This window comes from Branchiostoma floridae, chromosome 19, assembly GCF_000003815.2.
Source record: "Branchiostoma floridae strain S238N-H82 chromosome 19, Bfl_VNyyK, whole genome shotgun sequence".
NCBI classification, from domain to species: Eukaryota; Metazoa; Chordata; class Leptocardii; order Amphioxiformes; family Branchiostomatidae; genus Branchiostoma; species Branchiostoma floridae.
Genome location: NC_049997.1, coordinates 11,086,017 through 11,108,757, shown reverse-complemented (window position 1 = coordinate 11,108,757; position 22,741 = coordinate 11,086,017). Strand labels below are relative to the sequence as shown.

Below are 22,741 nucleotides of genomic sequence, written 5' to 3'. Positions count from 1 at the left end.
TAGCTTACAGATACACATGTACATGTCCATCGCTCACAATCACTGTGACACCGTGGCACTACATTTTGGTTCTTTAAGTTAAGTTTAAGTGTCGAAATTGTTGTCTTTTTCTATTCTTTGTACTTGTATCCATACAATATGCGTTTGAGCCATTTTGTACATGGCACAAACCACAACATTATCCCCACAATCCCAGTTCTCAGCAGAACACCACACTTTTGTGTCAGGTTCCTGACAGGATGAAAGGCTGACGGTAATGTCTGTAATTATGTGGTCCAACCTGTTATTTTCTCAGTTACAATTCTGCATGCCGCAACAGATGCAAACAACTTGCTTTCCCTTTTGTTGTATAGACATGGGATCTTTCTTTGCTTCGGTGTCAATCATTAAAGAGTGACTGAAAATATATGATTAGATCTGTTTAGTGGCTTACTATCTGACCATCAACATCTATTAGTCACATACATAATAGAAAAACATAGCCCAAACAAGCAGATTTTGAATGGTCATCCTTTTCCAGTTGTTAAGAGTATTCACTATTCTTTATTCTCACAATGCTGTATACACTTCAATCACTATTATCATGTTTTACGTGCAATCAGCCCTTGGGCGAGAACTTGAATACTGTTAGAACGCACCATACTTCAGTACAAAACTTGTAGAAGTGTAACCTACTTGTAGAGTAACTTGTAGTTGTAGAGTATGATCTGCAATGTTTCTTTCTCTAAAAGGTTGAACTTCTTGGTGTGTCTTAGCATTAAAATCAGTTGTTATGTTTTTACCTCAGCATTAGTAGCATTTGTAGCTTTACCAACAGGATAACTCAAAATGTCACGTTGGTGGTCTCAGTAGACCTTGGCCTAAGGCATAAATGTTTAAGATTGGGAGTCAAATCCAGAAACTCATCCAAGGAATCTTCACAATGTTGCCCATTCTGTATGACCTTGGCTGAGGTTTGCTACAGGGGGGTCTGCATGGGGTTCTTGGGAGAACTGTTTCCAGTAAATCTGGTATATTCTACACTAACTTCTAACTTGCCCTTACTCATTTTACAAACTTTTGCTGAACCACACTTTGCCGAATACGAGTACTTACATAAATCATGAAGTATTAGAATATGTACAGCAGATTAAACAGAAAAAAAAACACTCATGAAAACCCCCAATCAGTACCAGAAGAACCACTACAGTAAGGGTAACCATCATTCCAGGTTCTGGTTGTGATAACCAGCCTGTCATATTCACAGATAGGCCGTGAGCTGAGATGCACTCTGCACTAACCTTGACCTCCACAAATATTTGGGCCATAGCAAAAAGATTTGGTGGTTTGGGTTACAAATAGCTTTAAAAGTCTGTCAATTGCCACAACATTCTGCTTAAGGCTCATAACAGCCACAGACTGTTAACAGCACTACAACTGCAAGAAGAATCGTGAACTACAAAACTTTCCCAGCTACATGTACATGTACTAGCAGTTTTACCTTTATTGGTAATCACCAGTATTCTTAAATACTGCTGTACATGTGCATGCTACAAATGGGATTCAAAGTATGAAGATTTTTTTGGCTGCATAAATGAAAGTTATTAAGCTTCATACAAGTTACAATTTAGTCATAATTTTGAAATTATTACCTAACAAGTTGAGAATTTTCCTGCAAAGTGCAGGTTGCAAGTCTGTACTGTAAATTTTGAAATGTTTGTGGTGGTTTATCTTCACAGTGACCTCTCCACCATGAAATCATGACACCACAAATATATTTCTCCAGTTAATCCAGTATATTACGACTCTACTGTTTCAATCACAAATTTTTAAGACCTCGAAAACATCCTTTCCCATCCTACTGCAAAATTAAGAATACAATGTGAATTTATAGTATTTTAAGCCCCGATAATGAAAATATATCCAGAATATATGCAGAAACCAACATGTTGACTTGTTACAGCCTCATACAATGATTGATAGAGGAAGAGTGGTCACAAGTATTTCCGACATGTTGGTAAAATTTGATATCAAGCTACGGGGTCATTCTCTGGTTTCCTGGCTGTCAAAAACTGCAAATGTGGTCAGAAATCTAGGAACTTAAAGAACTCAGAGGGAAATCAGCACCAGAATATGATATGGCGTCATCAATCATATCAAAGATGAGGGAAATATTATCATTTTTCCAAGAATGCCAAACACTCTCTGCCCTGTGTTGAGAGAAATATAAATTGCTGTCCCTGTACCTAAACAAAATAAATCTAACACTTTGTCATGAACACTTAGTGTTTTTTGTCATAACTTCTTCAGTACCATTGAGTTCCATTCAGCACAAAAGCACTAAACAACCTGCTAAAATCAAATGCTCACTACATTTCAAATAGCATAATATAATACAAATTGCAAAAAACATAACAAAATTTGCAAAATTTTCTCATTCTGAAATCTTCCAGCCTAACAGAAACAGAGGTACAAAAAGCTCAAAGACTTCTTTACAAATGTATTTTCCACTAACATAACTCTTTCCAGTAATGTAACAGTGTCTTCTGCACTGGTGAAAATGCGGTGTCACCTTCAAAATGTGAGTCCCATCCAGGAAAAGAAAACATGACTACCATAACATGTAACACCACAAACACAGCTGCAGGAGGGTGGGGCCAGTTTTCACAGGCAGGACCTATCTATCAACCAGTTTCCACTTTCTGCAGGTGCAACAAAAAAAAAAAGAAGCCTAGTACACATTAAATTCTACACTATAACGTTCGTTCACCTTTATCCGCGGGTAACCTATATCCGTTGTGCGGCTAAACAGGGTATCCAGGGATATCAAGTCGATGGACGGTAGTTTCAAATTGTGCTATTTTCAAAACATTGCAGTTTCAAACCACCATCTGTTGACTTGATACCCCTAAATACATCGTTCTTTAAAAGACGGATAAAGGAGAACTAGCGTTAGGGTGTCTGGAAAATTTTGCAGTGTTTGGAAAATACTACTTATAATTGAGTTTGAACACTGATTTTTTTTCAGGATCCAGGAATACATCTATTTTATCAGGAAAAAAGTGTTTCAAGGTTCACTGTATTATTATATTATTTACTTACGCATATAATAGTGACATCTATGATAATAACTTCAAGGCTTAGAGTATAATTTTCTAAGGTTCGAAAATTATACTCATTAATGATATTATCATTGATTGCATTCCCTTTTCCTCTGGACATTTCTGGGAACCCAGAAGACCTTTGCAGTGACCTGACATGGAAAATATGGCCCAACAGATGGTGGGGGAATTCATAGGTCAGCAAATGATGACAAAGGTCAACTCTGGCACACCGCTGGCTCTCTACATGTTTTTCGTAAGGTTTTAGGCCTTTGCTAAATTGGCATTTTGACCCTCCATTGTTTTCTCATTAATGAATTACGAAAGAATGGAGCTGTAACGAATATAGAAAATAATTGTTTTTTTTTCATCTAATTAAAAAAACTCTCTTATCTTTTTAAACATTTTTAATTCATTAATGAGAAAACAATTGAAGGTCGAAATGCCAATTTAGCCAACCTGTAAACCTAATACTTATCTGAGTTTCTCTCCTTACATTTCCTAATTACTCTTTTATATTTTCAGAATAATAGGCAGCAGTTAGGACAACACTGTACAGCCTTGTCTTGTTTGATGAATAATAAGAATATCTTTATTGCAAATCCATGCCCGAAGGCTAATTGGAAGTATACATGGAAATATACAGTGTAGTAATATGGTATAGTATACAATAATGAAATGAACATAAAGTGAAATGAAAGTCGTAAACTAGCGCTATTTCTAATCTAAAACGGATGCTGTTGACTGTTGAGTTTGATTTCTATTCTGTACGTATGTAGACTAAGTGGAGGATGGAATTCCCTACATTTGGGGAGAAATATGCATAGGGAGGTGCTAACAGCAAGACATTTTTTTGGAGTTCGGTATGATGTCCAAAGCTAATATATTGACATTGACATTTGGCAGAGGTATCTGTAGATGTCAGAGGTTGACATGATAAATGATATCAGTAATGGAAAAACCTTGTCTCTGGTAATGACCTTGGTGGATGGAAGTACTATATCATTTGACCTTGTATAGGAGGTCAACAGTACATATAGATATTTCTTTCATACTTCGGATATCCCTGAAGAGCTTGAGTCAAACCAACATCTGGCATGGAAAGAATTACTTTTGGCTTTGAAAAGATTATAATAGTAATTGGTCGAATGGGACAAACAATTTGCTGGAGGAGTTACTCAAGAGGAAGAAAAGTTGAAATTATGTTTTACAAAATGTATGTTTAAGGAGCCCCTAAGCCTTAAGATTTGATTAGAGAGGGAAATTTAGAATGAAAACTCATCTGTGTTCACTTGTTACAATACATTGTACATATTGAAAGTTATGATTTTGGAAGAAAAATGAATAGTAGTCTTCATGTTACCCAACTATACCTGTTCACTTGTATACTGTAAAGTGTAGTACTGAACCTGTCCTTACAAAACTTGATTTGTATAAAGACAAAGTCTGCTTTTAAGTACTCTGAAGCTTTTAGGGCTAAAGCCACTAAATAGCATGTACAAGTCCAACAATAGCGGTGGAGTGAATTGCAGTTTACACAAGTCAGCTGGTCTATTGTTTCAGTATTTGCTAACTTTAAAACTTGATGGGAAAGCAAACAGTGACCTCATGTCTACAACATTTAGTCTGTACACACAGTACTAGTGAATTACCCCTAACAAGGAATAGTCTCCTCCAATCTGAGGCTAAAATATGCATCACTTGGATGGTACCACTTTGAACTAGGGGACACACAGCATTCTCCAATGTTACTATTGTTAGACTGGAATTTATAGGATTTAAACACTTGGCCACCTGCAAAAGCTATCCACAACACCAGGCACTCAAGGGATGCAAGCCTGCCTTTTGTATACACAGGGCCTGTACAACTTGAGACAGGAAAAATTTAAAATCAATTTGAAGTACGAAATTCGACCCCTTGACAGATTATCCCTGTTGATAAGGGATCTTCAGATCCACCTGTTAGAAGTGACAGGTATTGTTGTTGTTGTTTTTCTCTCAGAAGCACCACCCTTGTCAGTTATGTGAATAGAATTTTAGATGGCAAAACTGTCAGTAATGTGAATGATACTGTACATTGTGAAACTTTTGTAGAGGTCAATTTTTGCAGTTTTTGCAATGGTCGCTCTATCGCAAAAGTTTGTTCGTTCGTTCGTCCCATAGCCTTTTAATCAGCAATCATCAATACTTGTCACTTGTATAACTACAGACTTGCTTCAACTGCAAATTCATATCATATTGAAATTGTGAAAAGTGTCCTTTTCCTTTCTACCATGAAAAAGACCACCATAACAGTAAAAGAATTTACAAGTGTGATGAAGGCTGTCAGAATGTTTTAAGGATTGCTTTCGTCTTTCGGAGGGGACGTAAAATGGGGGTCCAAGCCTTAAATGGAACCAAACGTTCCTACCTGGCCTGAGGAAGCCTATGATCTATGATCTAACACAGGTGCCCAATAATGATTAGATAGAGGTAATAGTAATGATCTCCCTCTTTGCTTAGAGTAAAACCGTTAATCTTGCAATGTCCGGGGTGGTTTTAATCTCTCAATTTTTGCAACCACATGGTTTGTAATTCTAATGTATCATAGAGTTGTTTTGTAAGACCGTAAAAACCTTTTTTTCCCTCTTACCATAAAATAAGATCACTGCTTAACTAAATGCATTTACTGTAAGTTAAGGGGTGAGGGAAGGGGAAACCACTACAGGAAGTTGTGTATAATGACATCATCCCCTGCCCACCTCCCACACCTCCTAACCAAACAAACATCCCTGTTTCCTGGAGCACAGGTTTGAATAACGCATCAGATCAAATATCACAACACTGGCTGTGGTGCAGGTCTGTTGGATTTTCAGGAAAAACTGTTACGATGCTACTGAAAGTTACACATTTGTCCCAGCACAATATAACCAGTTTCTTTGGAATTGAAAAAAAAATGTTTCTATGAAATATATTGAAAAAAAACTCAATATCCAACAATTCTTCCTGTACTCTAAGAGCAACATACTTCATAAACCTTTAATTTAAACTGTTACGCTTTCATCTGTTTCAACATTATGAATTTTAATTTCTAATGTCCTATAAATATATATATTAGGGCATTAGAAATTATATATTTATGATATGTAATACGGAACAGGCTTTCATAAAGCTTTAAAAAAAGGATTGAAATTTCTAATTTGAAAAAGTGACATTGAATTTGATCTACACGATATTTTATGGCTTTGTTTTGTCCATGTCCAGATGGTTCCAATCACCAAAGAGGGGAGGGCAGGCTGTGCTAATGAGGGACATTTCCAGATCTGTGCTCCTTTTTTCTCCCCCTGTGGTCCTGCTGGGTGGAACGACCCCACATGTTGTTTTACCCATCAAGGTCACCGAACACAGTGTCTATCACTGACCCCTGGGGCTATGGAAAGGTCAGGTATAAACAAATAAAAATCTTTTTAGGTTTCAAAGAAATTCGTAGATCGGTGAGAGTGAAGAGAACTTGTGAGGTAATAATAATATCGGGTGTATTTTGCAGCCAGTAGGTAGGTACCCAAAGTGTGGGTAATGAGGCTGTTTAACGTAAGCACAGGACCCGCGTTTTACGTCCCTCCCGGAAGACGATTTCGTGGAAAGCTTCGTGAGGCTACAGCAATCCGGACGTCCTTGGTTGGTCCCCCATCCAAGTACTGTCAGGACCGCGCGTTGCTTAACTTCCGAGATCGAGGGATCAGGTGTACCAACGCACCATGCGGCCGTAGTAACATTTCTTTTATTGTCTAATCATACAAGTCTTTGGTAATGTGTCTCTGTGCCAAGTTTAACCTTTTCACTGTAACAGTTACCTTAAATGCCACAAACAATGCACCTTAGCATGCTAAAGGTTAAAAGCTTGCAGTGCAGCTATACATGTCTTTTATTGCACATTATGTACATGAAAGCTGTATTGGATTCAAAATATAACTAATTGGCATCAAATGAGAAAACCAAAATCAGGTCTATTTCTACTGTTTTCAATAAATATTATTAGATTTATACGTTCTATGTGTTATATGTTTTGCACATTTGATCATCAATCAGAACTTCATGTTTGTGTGTCAGTCTATATGTTCAAATTTATGTGTAGAAGTTTGTTACTTTCAGTTTGTGGCCCTCAGACTATCTACAACTGTATAATCAGCAGGACATTCACTGAACCCCAATTCAAGATGGTGTTTTTCAACTCATAATGTTTCAATGTGCCTGTTTAGTTCTTTGATCTTTTGTAAGGGACCTGACGATATTTACCGGGGGGGGAGGGCTGGTGCATAGGTGGGGGGGGGCCAATGAAAATTTTTTTGAGCCGAGGGGGGGGCCATTGAAAAATTTTTTGAGCCGAGGGGGGGGCCATTGAAAAAAAATTGCCAGAGGGGCCTTGATAAATACAAGCAAAATGTGCCCCTGAAATGCAGGAAATGAAGTTTCAGATGGTCAAGATTTCAATTTTTCTCTGGACGTCCCTTGCGACGGCTTGCGCCTCTGGCGCACACAACACTTCGGCACTCGTCGCCATCAAAAATCTCTTCCTCTGACAGAAAAAATTGTCATTACATTTAGCATAGTCTACCAGCGAAGTTTATCCCTCAAAATGCAGAAAATCGTGTCTCAGAGGGTCCAAACTTCATCATTTGAATGACATTTCTCCAGACCTACCTTGCGACGTGCCATGTCCGGCGCTCGAAATCGTGGAAATACGTTGGGGGCGTCGTCGCCCTCATACCCATGTGAAGTTCTAATAGAAAGGCTATTAAACTTAAAGCTTAGTCTGCTTGCCCATCAAAATTTAGGAAAGACCGTTTCAGATAGTCAAGATTTCCAAATTTTCCCGGGGGAGCATGCCCCCGGACCCCCAAGGGTTACGTTGATATAGTTCGCCCTCCCCATACTGAGAAATTTTCTGCAGCCGCCTCTGTCGTGTGATTCCATGTTCGCACGAAGTTTAAGAAAACTAGAAACTAAAATTGGTATAAATATCAATCCTGTGTGCATCTGTTCTTTGTATACGGAATGGTTCACGGACGGCAACGGGATAAAACATTACAATGTTTACTTTCGTGACAGCGGGCTCTCTGCTGCATATGACGTAATCATGGTGGCGCGAATTTTTTTTGGCAAGTTTGTAGGTTGCAATTGGCCGAAATAACTCTCTTTTTGGAAAGATTGAAGCAGTCTTGAAGCGGTTTTCGAAACGATATCGCTAAAATGTACCCAAGTCTCTTCCATCTACAACATTAATTTGTTTTCTTTTGTGTAAATTTCGTACATGTGTAGTGGAAAAGATCGCCCAAGTTGGATTACCGCCCCTCCCCGCCCGCTTTTCTCTTCGTTGATGTGGACGCATAAAATCCAAATTTTTTTGCACCACAGAATGCGGGAAATTTCGTTTTAGAGGGTCAAAAATATCAAAATTTCCCGGATAGCATGCCCCTAACCCCGAGACCGGTCGGGCCTTCGGCCCTCCGATCCCTGGACGGCCTTTAACAGCTAGCCGTCGGTCTGGCGGAAACGCTCAGTTTCGTGATCTTGCGTATTAAACGTTACCAGAGACTTTTTTTCACGTAGATCGGAGAAGTGATATCAGACAAGGTAAGTCTTATAACCGTTGCAGCGTGAGTGTAACAACATCAAGTGCTACATGTTTGTATATATGTCATCAAAATGAAAACTCGGCTGTTGTAAAACTTTGGGAGATAACATATGCCCCAGCAGGACTCCAACGTGCGTAATTTGTTGACGCGCGGGTCTTGACACCCCGGGCCGATCGTCGTCACGTTCAAACAACGCTACCGCTATTGTTATTGCTATATTATTTAATGACAGACTGTGTGTAATGGAAAAGGCAAGGAAAAATTTGGGGGGGGGGGGGGCCATTGAAAAATTTTTGTGGGCGAGGGGGGGGCCATTGAAAAATTTTTTGGGGCGAGGGGGGGCCATTGAAAAATTTTTTACCAGACCTATTTTGCACCAGCCCCCTCCCCCCAATAAATAACGTCAGGTCCCTAATGGGGCCCTACCCAGTGTACCAGATTTTACAGGCACACAAATTTCCATACAAGGACCACACTAAAACTGTGACAGTGCAGATAGAGGTCTATTAACTTGAATGATTATGTTTTTGAAATGCTGCTTTTTCCAGTTTTTTTTGGTTTCTATTCAGAGAGGAACAAAGAGGTGAATTCTATTACTTCAGCTTGCCTGCACCTAACAGGTGCTCACACATACTGTAAACCATGATACTTCTGCAATGGTTTTATTGCCACAGAAATCTTTCCACCATAGTTTATCAATACGCTTTAATAACGTTTTACAACTGTATTACAAAATTGTTTCAACGGTGAGTTCCAAACAACACAAAAACCTTACTTTTCCTTTTTCCAAGAATTAAAGCTGCCGCAAAAATATGTGAATCTACAGTTAACACCTCAGGGCACCAGCTATCCCACAGCGCACTGCAGGACAGCTACCTACCCAGTAAATTGGTCTGCCCTGAGTAACATTATAGTCTGCAGGGAGAGCTACAAACATTATAAGCCTCAGTACCTAACCTGGTAACCAGACTGTTGCAAGGAGCCCTGAGTAACATTATAGTCTGCAGGGAGAGCTACAAACATAGCCTCAGTACCTAACCTGGTAACCAGACTGTTGCAAGGAGCCCTGAGTAACATTATAGTCTGCAGGGAGAGCTACAAACATGGCCTCAGTATATAACCTGGAAACCAGACTGTTGCAAGGAGCCCTGAGTAACATTATAGTCTGCAGGGAGGGCTACAAACATAGACTCAGTACGGTCAAGTTCAAGCAGGATGTTGTATGGAGACTTGTGTATTTGCAGAAGATATTTCAAAATTGCAGAAGAAAATTTTGGCTTTCTGCAATATTGCAGAAGACTAAAAAAAGTATTTCTACCACTGGACTACCTAACCTGGTAACCAGACTGTTGCAAGGACCCCTGAGTAACATTATAGTCTGCAGGGAGAGCTACAAACATGGCCTCAGTATATGTATCTAATCTGGAAACCAGATAGTCTGTGTAACACAAACTCCGCTGTCCAAGGCTGTAACTGGCCCCTCCCCGCAAATGGCGGATGTTTGGCGGGCTGCTATAAGCGAGATTTAATCAGGCTAGTAGGAAACCAGAATGTTGCAAGGAAAACCTACTACTGAAAGACCCAGTTCATACGATTCGGAATTGGGACAACCACATGCCTGGGTGAATCCCGATTTGCGAATCCTGGTATGAATGGGGTCAAAGTTTTCCTGGGGGCATGTTGGTCTTGGAGCAGGAGACCTGACCTGTATTGACCTGTAAGCCCTGGAAACCGTCTAGATTCCAGGTTATTCCATAGAAACGCTCACAATGTTCTGACATGAAAATTTTTGGGGCTAGCCATGTATGGGTTTAATTTCTTTCACAAGACTTTCACAAGACATAGCAACTGACGAAGGTGACAGAAGCAGAATACAAAGATTCAAATTTGAAAATTTTGCTATTTCTAGTTACCATTAAAACTACATTGTATATTTAAGATGGATGACGGTCAGAGTGTCCCACTCACTCTTGAAGGCCACATCAAAATTCAAATGCTTGATTCAAGGATACATAAATATGGACAATAAATGTATCAGATTCCTGCAGTTAAAATCAACCTAATTCAGCTATTGATGAGTTATTAATCTATTTGAAAATGAAAAGGTATGTGGAAAAGATGTCAACTGAAAAATAATAATATCTTAAGATGATTCAATCTGCTCAAAACAACATTGGAAGTCTATGTGACAATGTCCATGTATCCCATGATTTCATTTTAAAAAGGTATGTGGAAAAGATGTCAATCAAAAATAATCATAATCTTAAGATTGAATCTGCTCAATCAGAGCAACATTGGAAGTCTATGTCCATGTATATTCCATGATTTCATTTCAAAAGGTATGTGGAAAAGATGTCATTGACAAATAATCATATCTTAGATTGAATCTGCTCAATCATAACAACATTGGAAGTCTATGTCCATGTATCCCATGATTCTACTCACCGGGCATAGACATGTTGCTCCCGCGGCGGACCTTTGCGCCGATCTCGCCCTCGGACTGGGAGGTGGGCAGGTTGGGCGCCTGACGCTTGCCGTACGACCCCGATCTCTCGCCATCGCTGGATGATCGCTCTAGAACATGCAGTAATACACAGGTCTACATGTAGCTAGGGCTGGACTGTAATACACAGGTCTACATGTAGCTAGGGCTGGACTGTAATACACAGGTCTACATGTGGCTAGGGCTGGACTGTAATACACAGGTCTACATGTGGCTAGGGCTGGACTGTAATACACAGGTCTACATGTGGCTAGGGCTGGACTGTAATACACAGGTCTACATGGGGCTAGGGCTGGACTGTAATACACAGGTCTACATGTAGCTAGGGTTGGACTGTAATACACAGGTCTACATGTAGCTTGGGTTGGACTGTAATACACAGGTCTACATGTAGCTAGGGTTGGACTGTAATACGCAGGTCTACATGTAGCTAGGGCTGGACTGTAATACACAGGTCTACATGTGGCTAGGGCTGGACTGTAATACACAGGTCTACATGTAGCTAGGGCTGGACTGTAATACACAGGTCTACATGTAGCTAGGGCTGGACTGTAATACACAGGTCTACATGTAGCTAAGGGCTGGACAGTAATACACAGGTCTACATGTAGCTAGGGCTGGACTGGGATCTTATGCAGAATCAAACTATTTACCATCGGCAGAAGGTTACGTTTTGAGCGTGTTTGTCTGTCTGTGTGTGTGTCTGCCCATTAACAACATAACTCGCGAAGCCTTGAATAGATCCTGATGATATTTGGAAGGTGGGCAGCGGTCAAGAAAATGACGGTCAAGTTCGATAATGGGCCCCTAGCAGGTTCCTAAGGTGCTGCAGCAAAACTTACATTTTTGATCAACTCTAGTTCAATCCTCATAACTTACATAAGGGTACCTAAGAATAAATTTTCCCATTTACAGAAGCAAATTAAGAGCCCTGTCTATAGTGACCACCTGTCCACATAGACCAGAGTTCATTGGTTTTCTCTGAGTGGTCTTTGTGCCCATTTTTGACTACTTTTTGGCTAACTCAAACGCAATTTGGAGAAAAATGTCGCAAAATATCATGATTCTTAAAAAACATACACAGCTTTCTGTCACAATCCTTTTCCTCTTAGTTTAATTCAAAAAAACATTCTGCAGAAACTTTTTTGATTTCTGTGGAATGTTTTTCTTTAGAACATCCTGTTTCAGTTGAAAAATCAAAGGCCCCCACACTGGGTGGGGCAAAAACTCCATCTTTTTATCTCACCGGCTAATCTTCTAATCCACAGGATTACAACTCAACCTCCGGAAAATCCAACTATCAACAACTCAGGTAGTGATTTTGAAAAAGAACTTAAACACACAGTTGACAAATTAGGTTGGATAGGATTTGGCACTAAATAGGCTAAACCATCTTTCTTTGTTGAATGAAATATTTGCAAAAAAAGCAAATATCCTGCATTTGAATGTCACTAATAAAAATAAAAAAATGGGGGGGACTTATTAACCAATTCCATAACTGCTAGGCCAAAAGGTGGCCCTATCTGAGGGCCAGTTTGGTTTCTCCTCAGGTGAATGACCAGTTTATCAAAGACCTACTTTATGGCTTACTCCTACATACATAATTATACAAGCATGTATTTCCTTTACTTGTGTGCATGTACATGTACAGCCTAACCCAGTTCAATACTTCTGTGGGGCTTTTCGATATTGTGTTTTTGAAATGGAATGTCCAACCCGAACCAAAACTTACATGTGGGGTGCTAAATTTTCTATATTCTTTCACTATTGTGTTAAACAACTCCTAAAATGAAGATCATAAATTTTCAACATTATTTGTTAAATACGAACACTGTCAAAAGACACTTTTGAATCGATGACAGAAAAAGCAGTAGTCACTCAATTTTTGGAGCGTTACACAGAATACGTGACCAAACACTACTTGATCTGCCACCCACATTTAGGCCAGAAACTGGTTGTGGGGAAGAGAAAGTGGGTCATGTTACTGGGCGCTTGACACGGCCTTCTGGTGATTTTCCTGACATGTGTCACGTTTTCAAATAGCAGGAAATCATCTCAACATCAGCAAATACAGAACAGGGATGTCTGCAGCTTGTTGTTTTTTTGTCCCACTAATTGCTTGGCAGACCATGTTGTTAATTTGTGCTAAATTTGTTTGTTTGTTTGAACCTTTATTTATTCATGAGAAGCTCAAATCGGCCAGCAGGCTGCTTTTCAAATCTGTAATTTTAGGTTATAGAAATACATTTTCATCAATATTAGGACATAAAGTTTAGAATTCATAATAATAATTTTGGATAAGATTTTTTTTTCTGTCCCAACAAGCAGTTTGACATCCTGAGATGGAAGGAGGGACAGGTCCTTGAGACTGACTTGTGACTCAAGAGTTTGCTTAAAATAATCTCCAAGCAGATGTAAGGGTCAGCTAAGTGTTTTAACATGTGGCAAAGAGATGAAGAAGCACAGACCGTTAAAATATTTTGATAAAATTGATATGAAAACATTCTGCATAAAACAAACCTTCTTCTGCATGGAAATAAGTTTCAAATTTCAATGGAATATTCCTTTTCCAAAAAATTCATATTGTTCCTGATACATGTACTGATGCAGAGAGCAATTGTCCTGGGTCACTTTAGCCAACGAGTCCTGGCGATGTTTATATGTCCTACTTTCGTATCTGTTAAGCCTATTTCTAACTGTCTAAACGCTTGCGAAAACACATGCACTGGCCAAACGTGCTAAACTGTATTTGATTTGAGGACCAGAAATATTTAATCTATTCTCCAAGCAGAGGACATTTCGGTCGGGAGATAGCAGTGACCAGGATTTCTTATAGCTGCCTCCCTTTAAGAAATTCTGGCCACTACTGTCTCCCGAATGAAACCTCTGCTTGGAGAATAAGCTTGATCATACTCAAGCCTGGTAGAAAGGGTTGGGGTGGGGTGGGGTGGGGTGGGGTGGGGTGGGGTGGGGTGGAAGTAGAGGTACATGTATATTGTGTAAATGTATACAGAAACAGGACAAGAATATGAGGAGAATTTGTATTAAATATTATATCTCAGTAGTTTCACGACTTCTTGTGCAAGGTGTGGTGTTCATACACAATTATGCTATATGTGCATATGTATGCCTATAAATTAATTTGCAATCATCAGCAAATATCTATCACTTTGTATTTAAAAAGCAACAGTCCACAATTTCCTACAGTGGAAAGATAAAGTCTAAAGGTGGCACACATACCAGAAATATTGAAATAAAACTCAACTTGTCATACAAAAAGACTTTGGGGAAGACAGAAACGTAAATACCAGGGAGAGAGGGCAAGGTGAGTAAAATCACAGGATAACATAGACATAGACTTCCAACGGAAAGAAACTCGAGAACCAAATAGTGCTCAAAATAAAGTACATGTTAAAAACAACAGAACAAAATGATAACATCCAAGGATAAACAAGGGTGGACTTAAAAGCTGATCAGATGTGTCATAGACAATGGAATAAAATCAAAGTTACAACAAACATTTACCTTTTGGAATTGTGTACTATATATTTTCTATTGTGCAGAGTAGGACATGTACTGGAGTGTCACAAGTTAAGTAGGGAAACTAGTTTAGTTAAGTGCCATTACTTGTGAGAAGAGAGAAAATTCAAACGGTTACTGTAAAGTTTTAAATACATAGTAACAAACAAAAGTGGGTAGTGTGTGTGTGTGTGTGTGTGTGTGCGTGTGTGTGTGTGTGAACAAGTTATTCTTGTCAACTTCCCAACAAGCGTATACAATATTTACTCTCACTTCCCTGTCCACCTTTTCAAAAGTTTTCCTTTTACCACATACCATTCACTCTAACTTCATCACTGTCCATGTATCATTCAGAACTGTAACAAATACGCTACAACACTTACCGACTTGGTTCCTGGGCTTTTCCCGGAACGACCCCTCCAAGTTCGGAACCTGAGACTCCTTGAGCACGCCTGGTGTATAACTGCTGGAACTCGGAGCGTTCGAACTTGTACCTGTCGTCGTCAAGTCTCCCGAACTATACGCGCCCGTCCCAGGCGTCTGCAAATCTGAAACGGGAGTCTGCGTATTCACTTGTGGCGTGGATTGTGTTATCCGGAACATTTCTGCGTTCTGGTAGTCACTGACTTGCGGTGGTGGTGGCGTCGTCTTTTTCGAGACGCTCCGAATGATCTCTATATTGGCGTAATCTGAATTTGTCATACCTCCTTCTCTCTTTAACTCCACGTAATCATTATGTACCGGTCGGTCGCGGTCGGACAGTTTGCTCCCTTGCCTTGAGTGTGATACAGAGTCACTGTTCTCCTTTTGAGCAGATGTGTAGTTGTTGCCGTTGTAGTTTATGTTCTCGTTGTTTCCTACCAAGTTTCCCTGGGAATCGTACGAACCCTGTGACCCCTGCGACGCCTTGCTCCCCTGTCTACTATGAGCGATGTTCATCGCACGATTATCCATAATTTCCTGCGCATTTTTCCTAAGTACCACTGGCGATCCTTGCCGCTGCTGGTCACGAAACTTAGAAGCATGAGTCTCCATTTTTCCTGTGTCAACATAAGAAGGGTTATCGATATTCTGCGGCCCTTCCCGGCTCCTTTTCCGCGACTGTGCGCTCTGCAGAGCCGACTTGTCGTAATTGTTCAAATGATCCGGAGTAGCAGGCTTCCCCTGAAAGGTGGTGAGCGATTGGTTCATAGATTTCTTGCGAGGTTGTGGAGAGTCAATGGTACGCGGCGTGCCTTGCCGAGTGTCGGTTCCGTTTTGCTGCGGAGTCTTGTTCCTCATTGCTCGTTCTCTCATCTCCTTCTCCCGTTCCTGTCGCTCCTGAATCTCGGTGTTCTCCTTCAGCTTCTGTAGTTTGGCGAGGGGAACGATGTCAGCGTTCTTGGGGCGATGCCAGACTGTCTTCTGACTGTGGGCATTGTAGTAGTAATACCTGGAGAAGAAAAGGACATTGTACAATCTGTTTTAGTTATAATGTACATTGTAAACAACCTGAAACATGTAGGTACATGGCAGGGCTTCCCTATGCTTTGTATTTTGTCAGTCATTTTCAGTTAGCAAACCCATCAATGATGACCACTTGGTATGATTTGACCTACTGGTACTACATAACTGTACCAATTCTAACAATGGAATTCCGTCTGTCAGGATGGCTTCAATTTTTGTTGGCTTTTATTACTTAGCTACAATGTAACATTGTAAAATTCCAACGGGCTGTCTCAGGAACCGTAAAGATATATTTTCCCTAGTTTATAATGAAAGATTTTAGATGGGAAATAATGAACATTGGCTCCCAAACAATGAATGGGTTGGGAAAACTGTAAAGCTGGAGTCAGCCCTAATGAATGACAAAAACATTTCAAAACAAGACAAGTGAGACAAAATTAACCAGTCTACTTTTAAAACAAAAACAAAAAAAATTAACAGTTTTATTTTCAAGCCACTCCACTGTAACACTGTATTGATTGTTATACATCCATTCCCACAGGATCATAGAACCAAATCCATGAGATTTCATGGAAAATTTGCCAATCTACAGTAAACCTTAAGTGTCTCTCCCATCCCTTATCTGTGCCCATCTTGTTATGATACAGGATAAGGAGACACCATTACATGTCACACACTGATCAGTATCATATGGACCATGTCTTAAGATAACAGGCAGGGATGCATCTGTCTTCATAATTGTCTTCTTCTCATCACTAATTCATCACACAGACCTTCTCCTGCCAGCCTGAAAAATGGCCACTATGGATTTATGGTATTAATGAGGATATCTAGTGATACATGTGATAGACATAGAGTTAATGGATGATGATGGCAACTTGCCAAAAGTTAAAAACCTCTGCCAAGCTACAGGCAAGTTAGCCAAGTAGGATGGAAAGAAGAAGGGCTTGGCCCATATCCAAAGTTGACCTGGCATTGAAAGAATTAGTGAGAAATTCATAATATCTTTTGATAATCTTTATTGCATATTCATGCCCGAGGGCTAAATGCACAAAAGGACCACATGTGGTCTTATGGATGTAGAGGAAAAAAACTAAACTTGTACAATGATTTTAAACTAGTCTAAATGGAAAAGGAACTAAGACACTATGTGGTACAATCTCTAATGGCTGCAACATAAATAATAAATAAATAAAACTAGAAATTCACAAAAACTGAATAATGAATAAATAAAACTAGAAATTCACAAAAACTGTTTATATTTCCTGTTTATAATGAAAATTCCCGCAAATTCCAGGTTAATGTTATCAACTTTTTTTTCAGAAATGTTTGCAAAATTGACTAAAAGTTAGTAAGTTTGAACACAATACACTACTACATGTAGCTATAGATAAAGAAACCTGTCTACCACACAAGATTGCCTGAAAAGTAATTCACAATTGTGATATGGACTCCAAAGGCTATCGATCCATTTTACTACAGTGAAATCAGCTCGTATTACGCAGAAAACTGTGCTCATAAAGAACATGCTACTGCAATCCGTGCATAAAAGACAATAAAAACTGGGCATGTAAGGGTTGCCATATTTGTGAGATTTTCATTTCAAACCTTCAATCAACGTTATTAATATTATGAGTTATCTTGTGCATGATCAACCAACAAAGCAATCAACCAAGGATGGTAAAAATACAATCCACCTCTTGTCTTGGCTAGTCTTCAATGAAGAGCTACATATACATGTATACTGCAATACTTTGATATATATATTCAAAAGAATTATACATGCATTAACCTGAAATGAGACTGTATTAGTACTATTAGTCGAGGCATTTGAAAACTTCTTCACCCATCCCCTCCTTTGATTTGAAAATAATCTCAATCAACACTCACAAAACTACATATGTATGGGATAGCTGGGAGGGAAAATAAAACATCCCTTATGTTTTCAAAGCTTTGATCCAATCATTGGGAGCTTAACAGGTACTGTAAATTCTTTTACTTTTGCATAGGTTTTATTTTGCGATAGGAGAAAAAAATTATTTTTTGCAGTGTTTTACTCTTGCATCTTTCTTCAGCTATCCACCGGTACGTTCTTATTTAGGACGGTACATTTACCATTTTTTTGAAAATTTGAGCTTTGCTAACCAGGGACCCCAAAAACATTTAAAGATTGGATTTTTCTGCCCGTATTTCCACAGTATTTCACAGGTGAAGGGGCACGGATTTCCCAGCAGCTATGACCCAAACACCCTAGCGGTATATTCACGAAACTGCCACAAAAGTATAAATATCTACAGTATGAAATCCCAGAACCCATGCCAAGCATCTGGACCTGACATGTTTGTGTGGCTCAGTGGGAATTACTGGTCTCATCCAGGACTAGTCCATCCTGCAGGGACTATCCTTTGATCAACAGAATCACAACAAGCCAAGAAAAACATCACAGGAGAAATACACTCAATTTAGATTGGAACTGGATACCTCTGTTTGAGCCAAGTTCTCAGGAACCATTTTTGGAAACCAGCATCTACCATGTTAACTCTTACATCACTGTTAAAATTCAAGTTTCAACTAGCATTATTTATCATCCATTATCTGTATTAACGTAGGTTACCATAAAAGCACCTTTATAGTTTTAGAGGCAATTAAGTCCTCTGTCTTATGATTTTGCTTGATGTATAAGAGCCCCACAATATAATGTATACGAGTGGCTGTCTACCATAATATATATATGGGATCTGTACATTGCCTTTTCATTTTGCATATAAAGTAATCAGCATTTAATTTAAATTTCACATAATCTGAAGCCAGCCTGCTCAAATCCAACAATATTAAACTTAATCGGTGCATTTTACATTGAGTGAAATTAGCATCTGGCTTTAGCATAAAGCAATGCCAACGTGCTAAGTTCTTTTACATACATTTGCTGCCTTTTTTTTCAACGTAGAACGTTTGACACATGGCAACAAACTCCTATTGACATCTATTACCCAAAGTGTCCTGCCATCTATGTAACAAATCCAGCTTGGCTGACAATTTAGAATTGATGTTAGGAACAGATGGTGGTCTCTGTTGGACATCAGCCAAACCAGTACTCCCAGCTACAATTATACATGTACAGGGTATTCCTAGGTTATCAACCTAATATAAGTAAAGTGCACTAAAATTGATCAATAGATTAGAGTGAGAAAGATTTATTTTCAATCTTGAACCTTTCGCTGTGCTTGACTTTGGCAGTTTTCGTGGTAACCTCTCCACTGCGATTTCATTACATTGCAAATAAATGTCTTCCTTGTAAGTGTGGAAGACTTATTAGTACAACAAATTAAAATGTTTCAACCATGAAAGTACTGTAAATGCAGAAATATTCGTGGTGGATTAATGTTCGCCGGTTTTCGCGGTGACCACTTCACCGCGAACGTAAAACCACCGATAACATTTGTCTATTATGGTATTAGACTGCAGTCTGTGGCGTTACCGCGAACTTAAATCCATCGCGAAAAGTCCTTTTACCCGCTACCGCGAAATTAAATCCCCGCGAACTTAAATGCATTTACAGTAAACCACAAGAAAAGCCTCCCTCTTCCTCCAAGCGCAAAATAAAAGCACTGCAATATGAATTCATAGTATGAGGGGGAGTAAAAATGATAACTAAAGGCACTTGAATTTGTAGATAAATTAGATGAGCATCACTTTTTGCATGAGGGGATGTTTTATATCAAAGTCAAGAATAGGAAAAAGTACAGATAAATTCTATCTACAGTATCAGTTTCACTGGCTCCTTAGCGAATCTGAAATGCCCCTAAGGAACTTGACTTCTGAACTATGCAGCTCACTTGCATCTCGCCATGAAAAGGATTTGGTACCCTGGGCCCAGAGCACTTCCTCTGACTCTGTGTAACACTAACAAAGTATTTCCTGTTCAACTGATACATCAATGTATGAATCACCAGGAACTGGGATATCCTGAATAGGGTACAGATTAAGGTATAGATGGAGAAGGACTGCTGTGAATTTTGTCTGCAAATACTCTAGATGAAGCCATTTCACGTTCGCTTTGGTTTTATTTTGCAGGAAGGAAAAGGATTTAGTGGTGTTTTAAAGTTGCAGTTGTAACAATTCTATAAATAGTTGCAGTAGTAATGCATTAGAAATGCATTTTTGTCGTGTCATGATTTCACAGTGGGATATCATAACGAAAATAAAACCAAGTTATGAAAGTTTCGAGATTGACAGGAACACAATGTTCAATACATAAATAAAATCTAATTGATATAACTTACTGGCATAGAGATCATGCGATAGCAAAAAATGTAAATAAATGCTACTGCCCCAGTCCCTTTCACTAGTACATTACAATGTACATCAAAAGATTTCCATATGAACCCCTATCTACGAGTGGTATAATCCATAAGTGTCTGTCACTTGTCACTCAGCACCCCACAATATTGGACTTGTCCACTCAGACAGAGGTGAGGACAGGGTGACTGGTTGCATCAACAATGTGTGGTAACGTTGTGACAACAGTCTGGGGGTCATGCAAGGTCATGGTGGAAAGTGTTCAAGTTCAAAGCCTCCTTCTTTATTGGCACAAGACACAACATTCAACATCTGTGCTGACTCTCTACAACCAAATTGCTGATATTTACTGACAATTTGTATAAAACACTTGTGCAATGTCATTGTCTAAAATCTATCATGAAACATTTGCAGTGGGTTCATTTATATGGTTTTCGATAAACTTGTATGAATTGTATGACGATTGTACTACAGAATCGTTTAAAGAGCAAATCTAAAACACCAAAAAAAAAGTGTCAAAGGAAATGACTTAAGAAGGTATTTCTTCATTCTTCATTTCTTCAACTCTGTCTTGAAGCTTGGAGTTAGATTTATACAGTCAAGAGAGGACAATTCCTCCTTTCATTTACTACAGCCAGATATTACTGATTGTGCATGTGAAACTGGTATGATACAGCAATATTTACTAGATAGACTACCTTTTCAATTCAGATTCAGAATGATTGCATGACAGAAAACAAGTAAAAACAAACAAACAACAACAACACCAGTTACGTGCCCTTCCCTGTAAAACTGAGGGCAGACAGATCCTGGGAACATCTCTTCTCCACTTCTCCAGTTTCAGGATCAAAGGAAGAAGACTCTACTCTCCAAACACTCTCTCACAAAGACCTGCTTGTTAACTTCAGGAAAGGCCTTCAACTGTTCTGACTCTGGGGGGAATAGTTCACAGTGGGAAAAGGCAGTAACAAACCATTGTCAGGTTCTATTAAAGCAGTTTCCAGCAGAAATTATTAAAAAAAATGAAAACATATGAATGCAAGATGTGGTGACAAATTTCGCGATTTGATTCTATTAAAGCTGCTAAAATGTTAACAACGTCTCTCTCAGCTTGGCTTCAGGAATGTATTTATTGTTGTGGGTACTATATTTTGCAGCAGTAGGGAAAAGGTATTTCTGGTAGTTTGAGTTTATGGTTGGAACAATTATGTAGTAAATTATCAAACAACAACAGTCCATGTTCAGGGTATTATAACTTTTTGGTGGAGAGACATCACAAATACTACAAAAATAAAACCACGGAGAATATTGCAGAATTTACAGTAGGATGTTTGGAAAGTTTTTTTCTATTTCTGCCCTATGCAAACCATTGAACTAAACCCGGGATGCCCAATTAGTATGGGAGCCATTCCCTGTGGGCAGATTACAAAACTGTCTCCATTGATTTCAAGTAATGTTCCTCCAAGTGTGAAATGTAACCAGATGAACCTTAACTGTCTCTGGTGGCCCTAGTGGGGCTTCATTCCTTCCCAAATCAATTACACCATGAAATGCTAACCTACCACTTTAAATTTCATATGTTATATTTTTGGTCAAATGTCTACACAGTACAAGATAGAGTCATTGACAAAAGAAACTAGATTCAAAATCCAAGATATCCCCCCCCCCCCCAAAAGGTCCAAGTGAATAAGAAAGATGCTAGTCTGTGTCACACAAACTCTGCTGTCCGGGGCTGTAACTGGATGTTGAGCGAGCTGCTATGAGCGACATTTAATCAGGCTAGAAAGATGCCAACCTTGGCTGAAGATAGAAGGAGATGGAAAACTTACGTTGATGGCATTGCTGCCCCTAAGGCTGGTGAGGCTATGGGACCGGTGAGGTGAGGTGTGAGAAAGATGCCAAAGAGCAAAAAACACCTTCATACATGTATATCCTTACCTTATTTGTGAACTGCACAGGTATATATATACTGTGGTCTAATATGCCTCTCATTTAAACTAAGGCCTTGTTTCTAGTGTCCTTTTATTAAATAATTTTGGTGCTCTTTGTCAAAACAGGTTTGGTTCACTTTTCATTGTTAAAGAAAGAAATCATTAATTGATTGTCAAGAAACACAAACTAACCAAATGTATAGATATCTATTTCCTGTTAACCATTGTCATATTTTTGTACCTATGTATTTCGGAGCATTATTTTCCAAGAAATTCAGTCCACCCAACTTCAGTATGCGTTTGTTTTCCTGTCATTCTCTACCAGTTACGCATATTACCCAAGGACAA

General features: G+C 39.1%; 1 protein-coding gene across 1 annotated transcript in view; it reads right to left on the bottom strand.

Moving 5' to 3' along the window:
• The window catches only part of LOC118406469 (rho GTPase-activating protein 39-like), a 40,448-nt gene that overhangs the window by 8,658 nt on the left and 9,049 nt on the right, over positions 1–22,741 (bottom strand). The window contains exons 2-3 of the mRNA XM_035806522.1: positions 15,101–16,149; positions 11,141–11,269 (exon numbers count right to left, since the gene is read on the bottom strand). Coding sequence (XP_035662415.1) covers positions 11,141–11,269; positions 15,101–16,149 — 1,178 coding nt within the window. The remainder of the gene's footprint in view (positions 1–11,140; positions 11,270–15,100; positions 16,150–22,741) is intronic.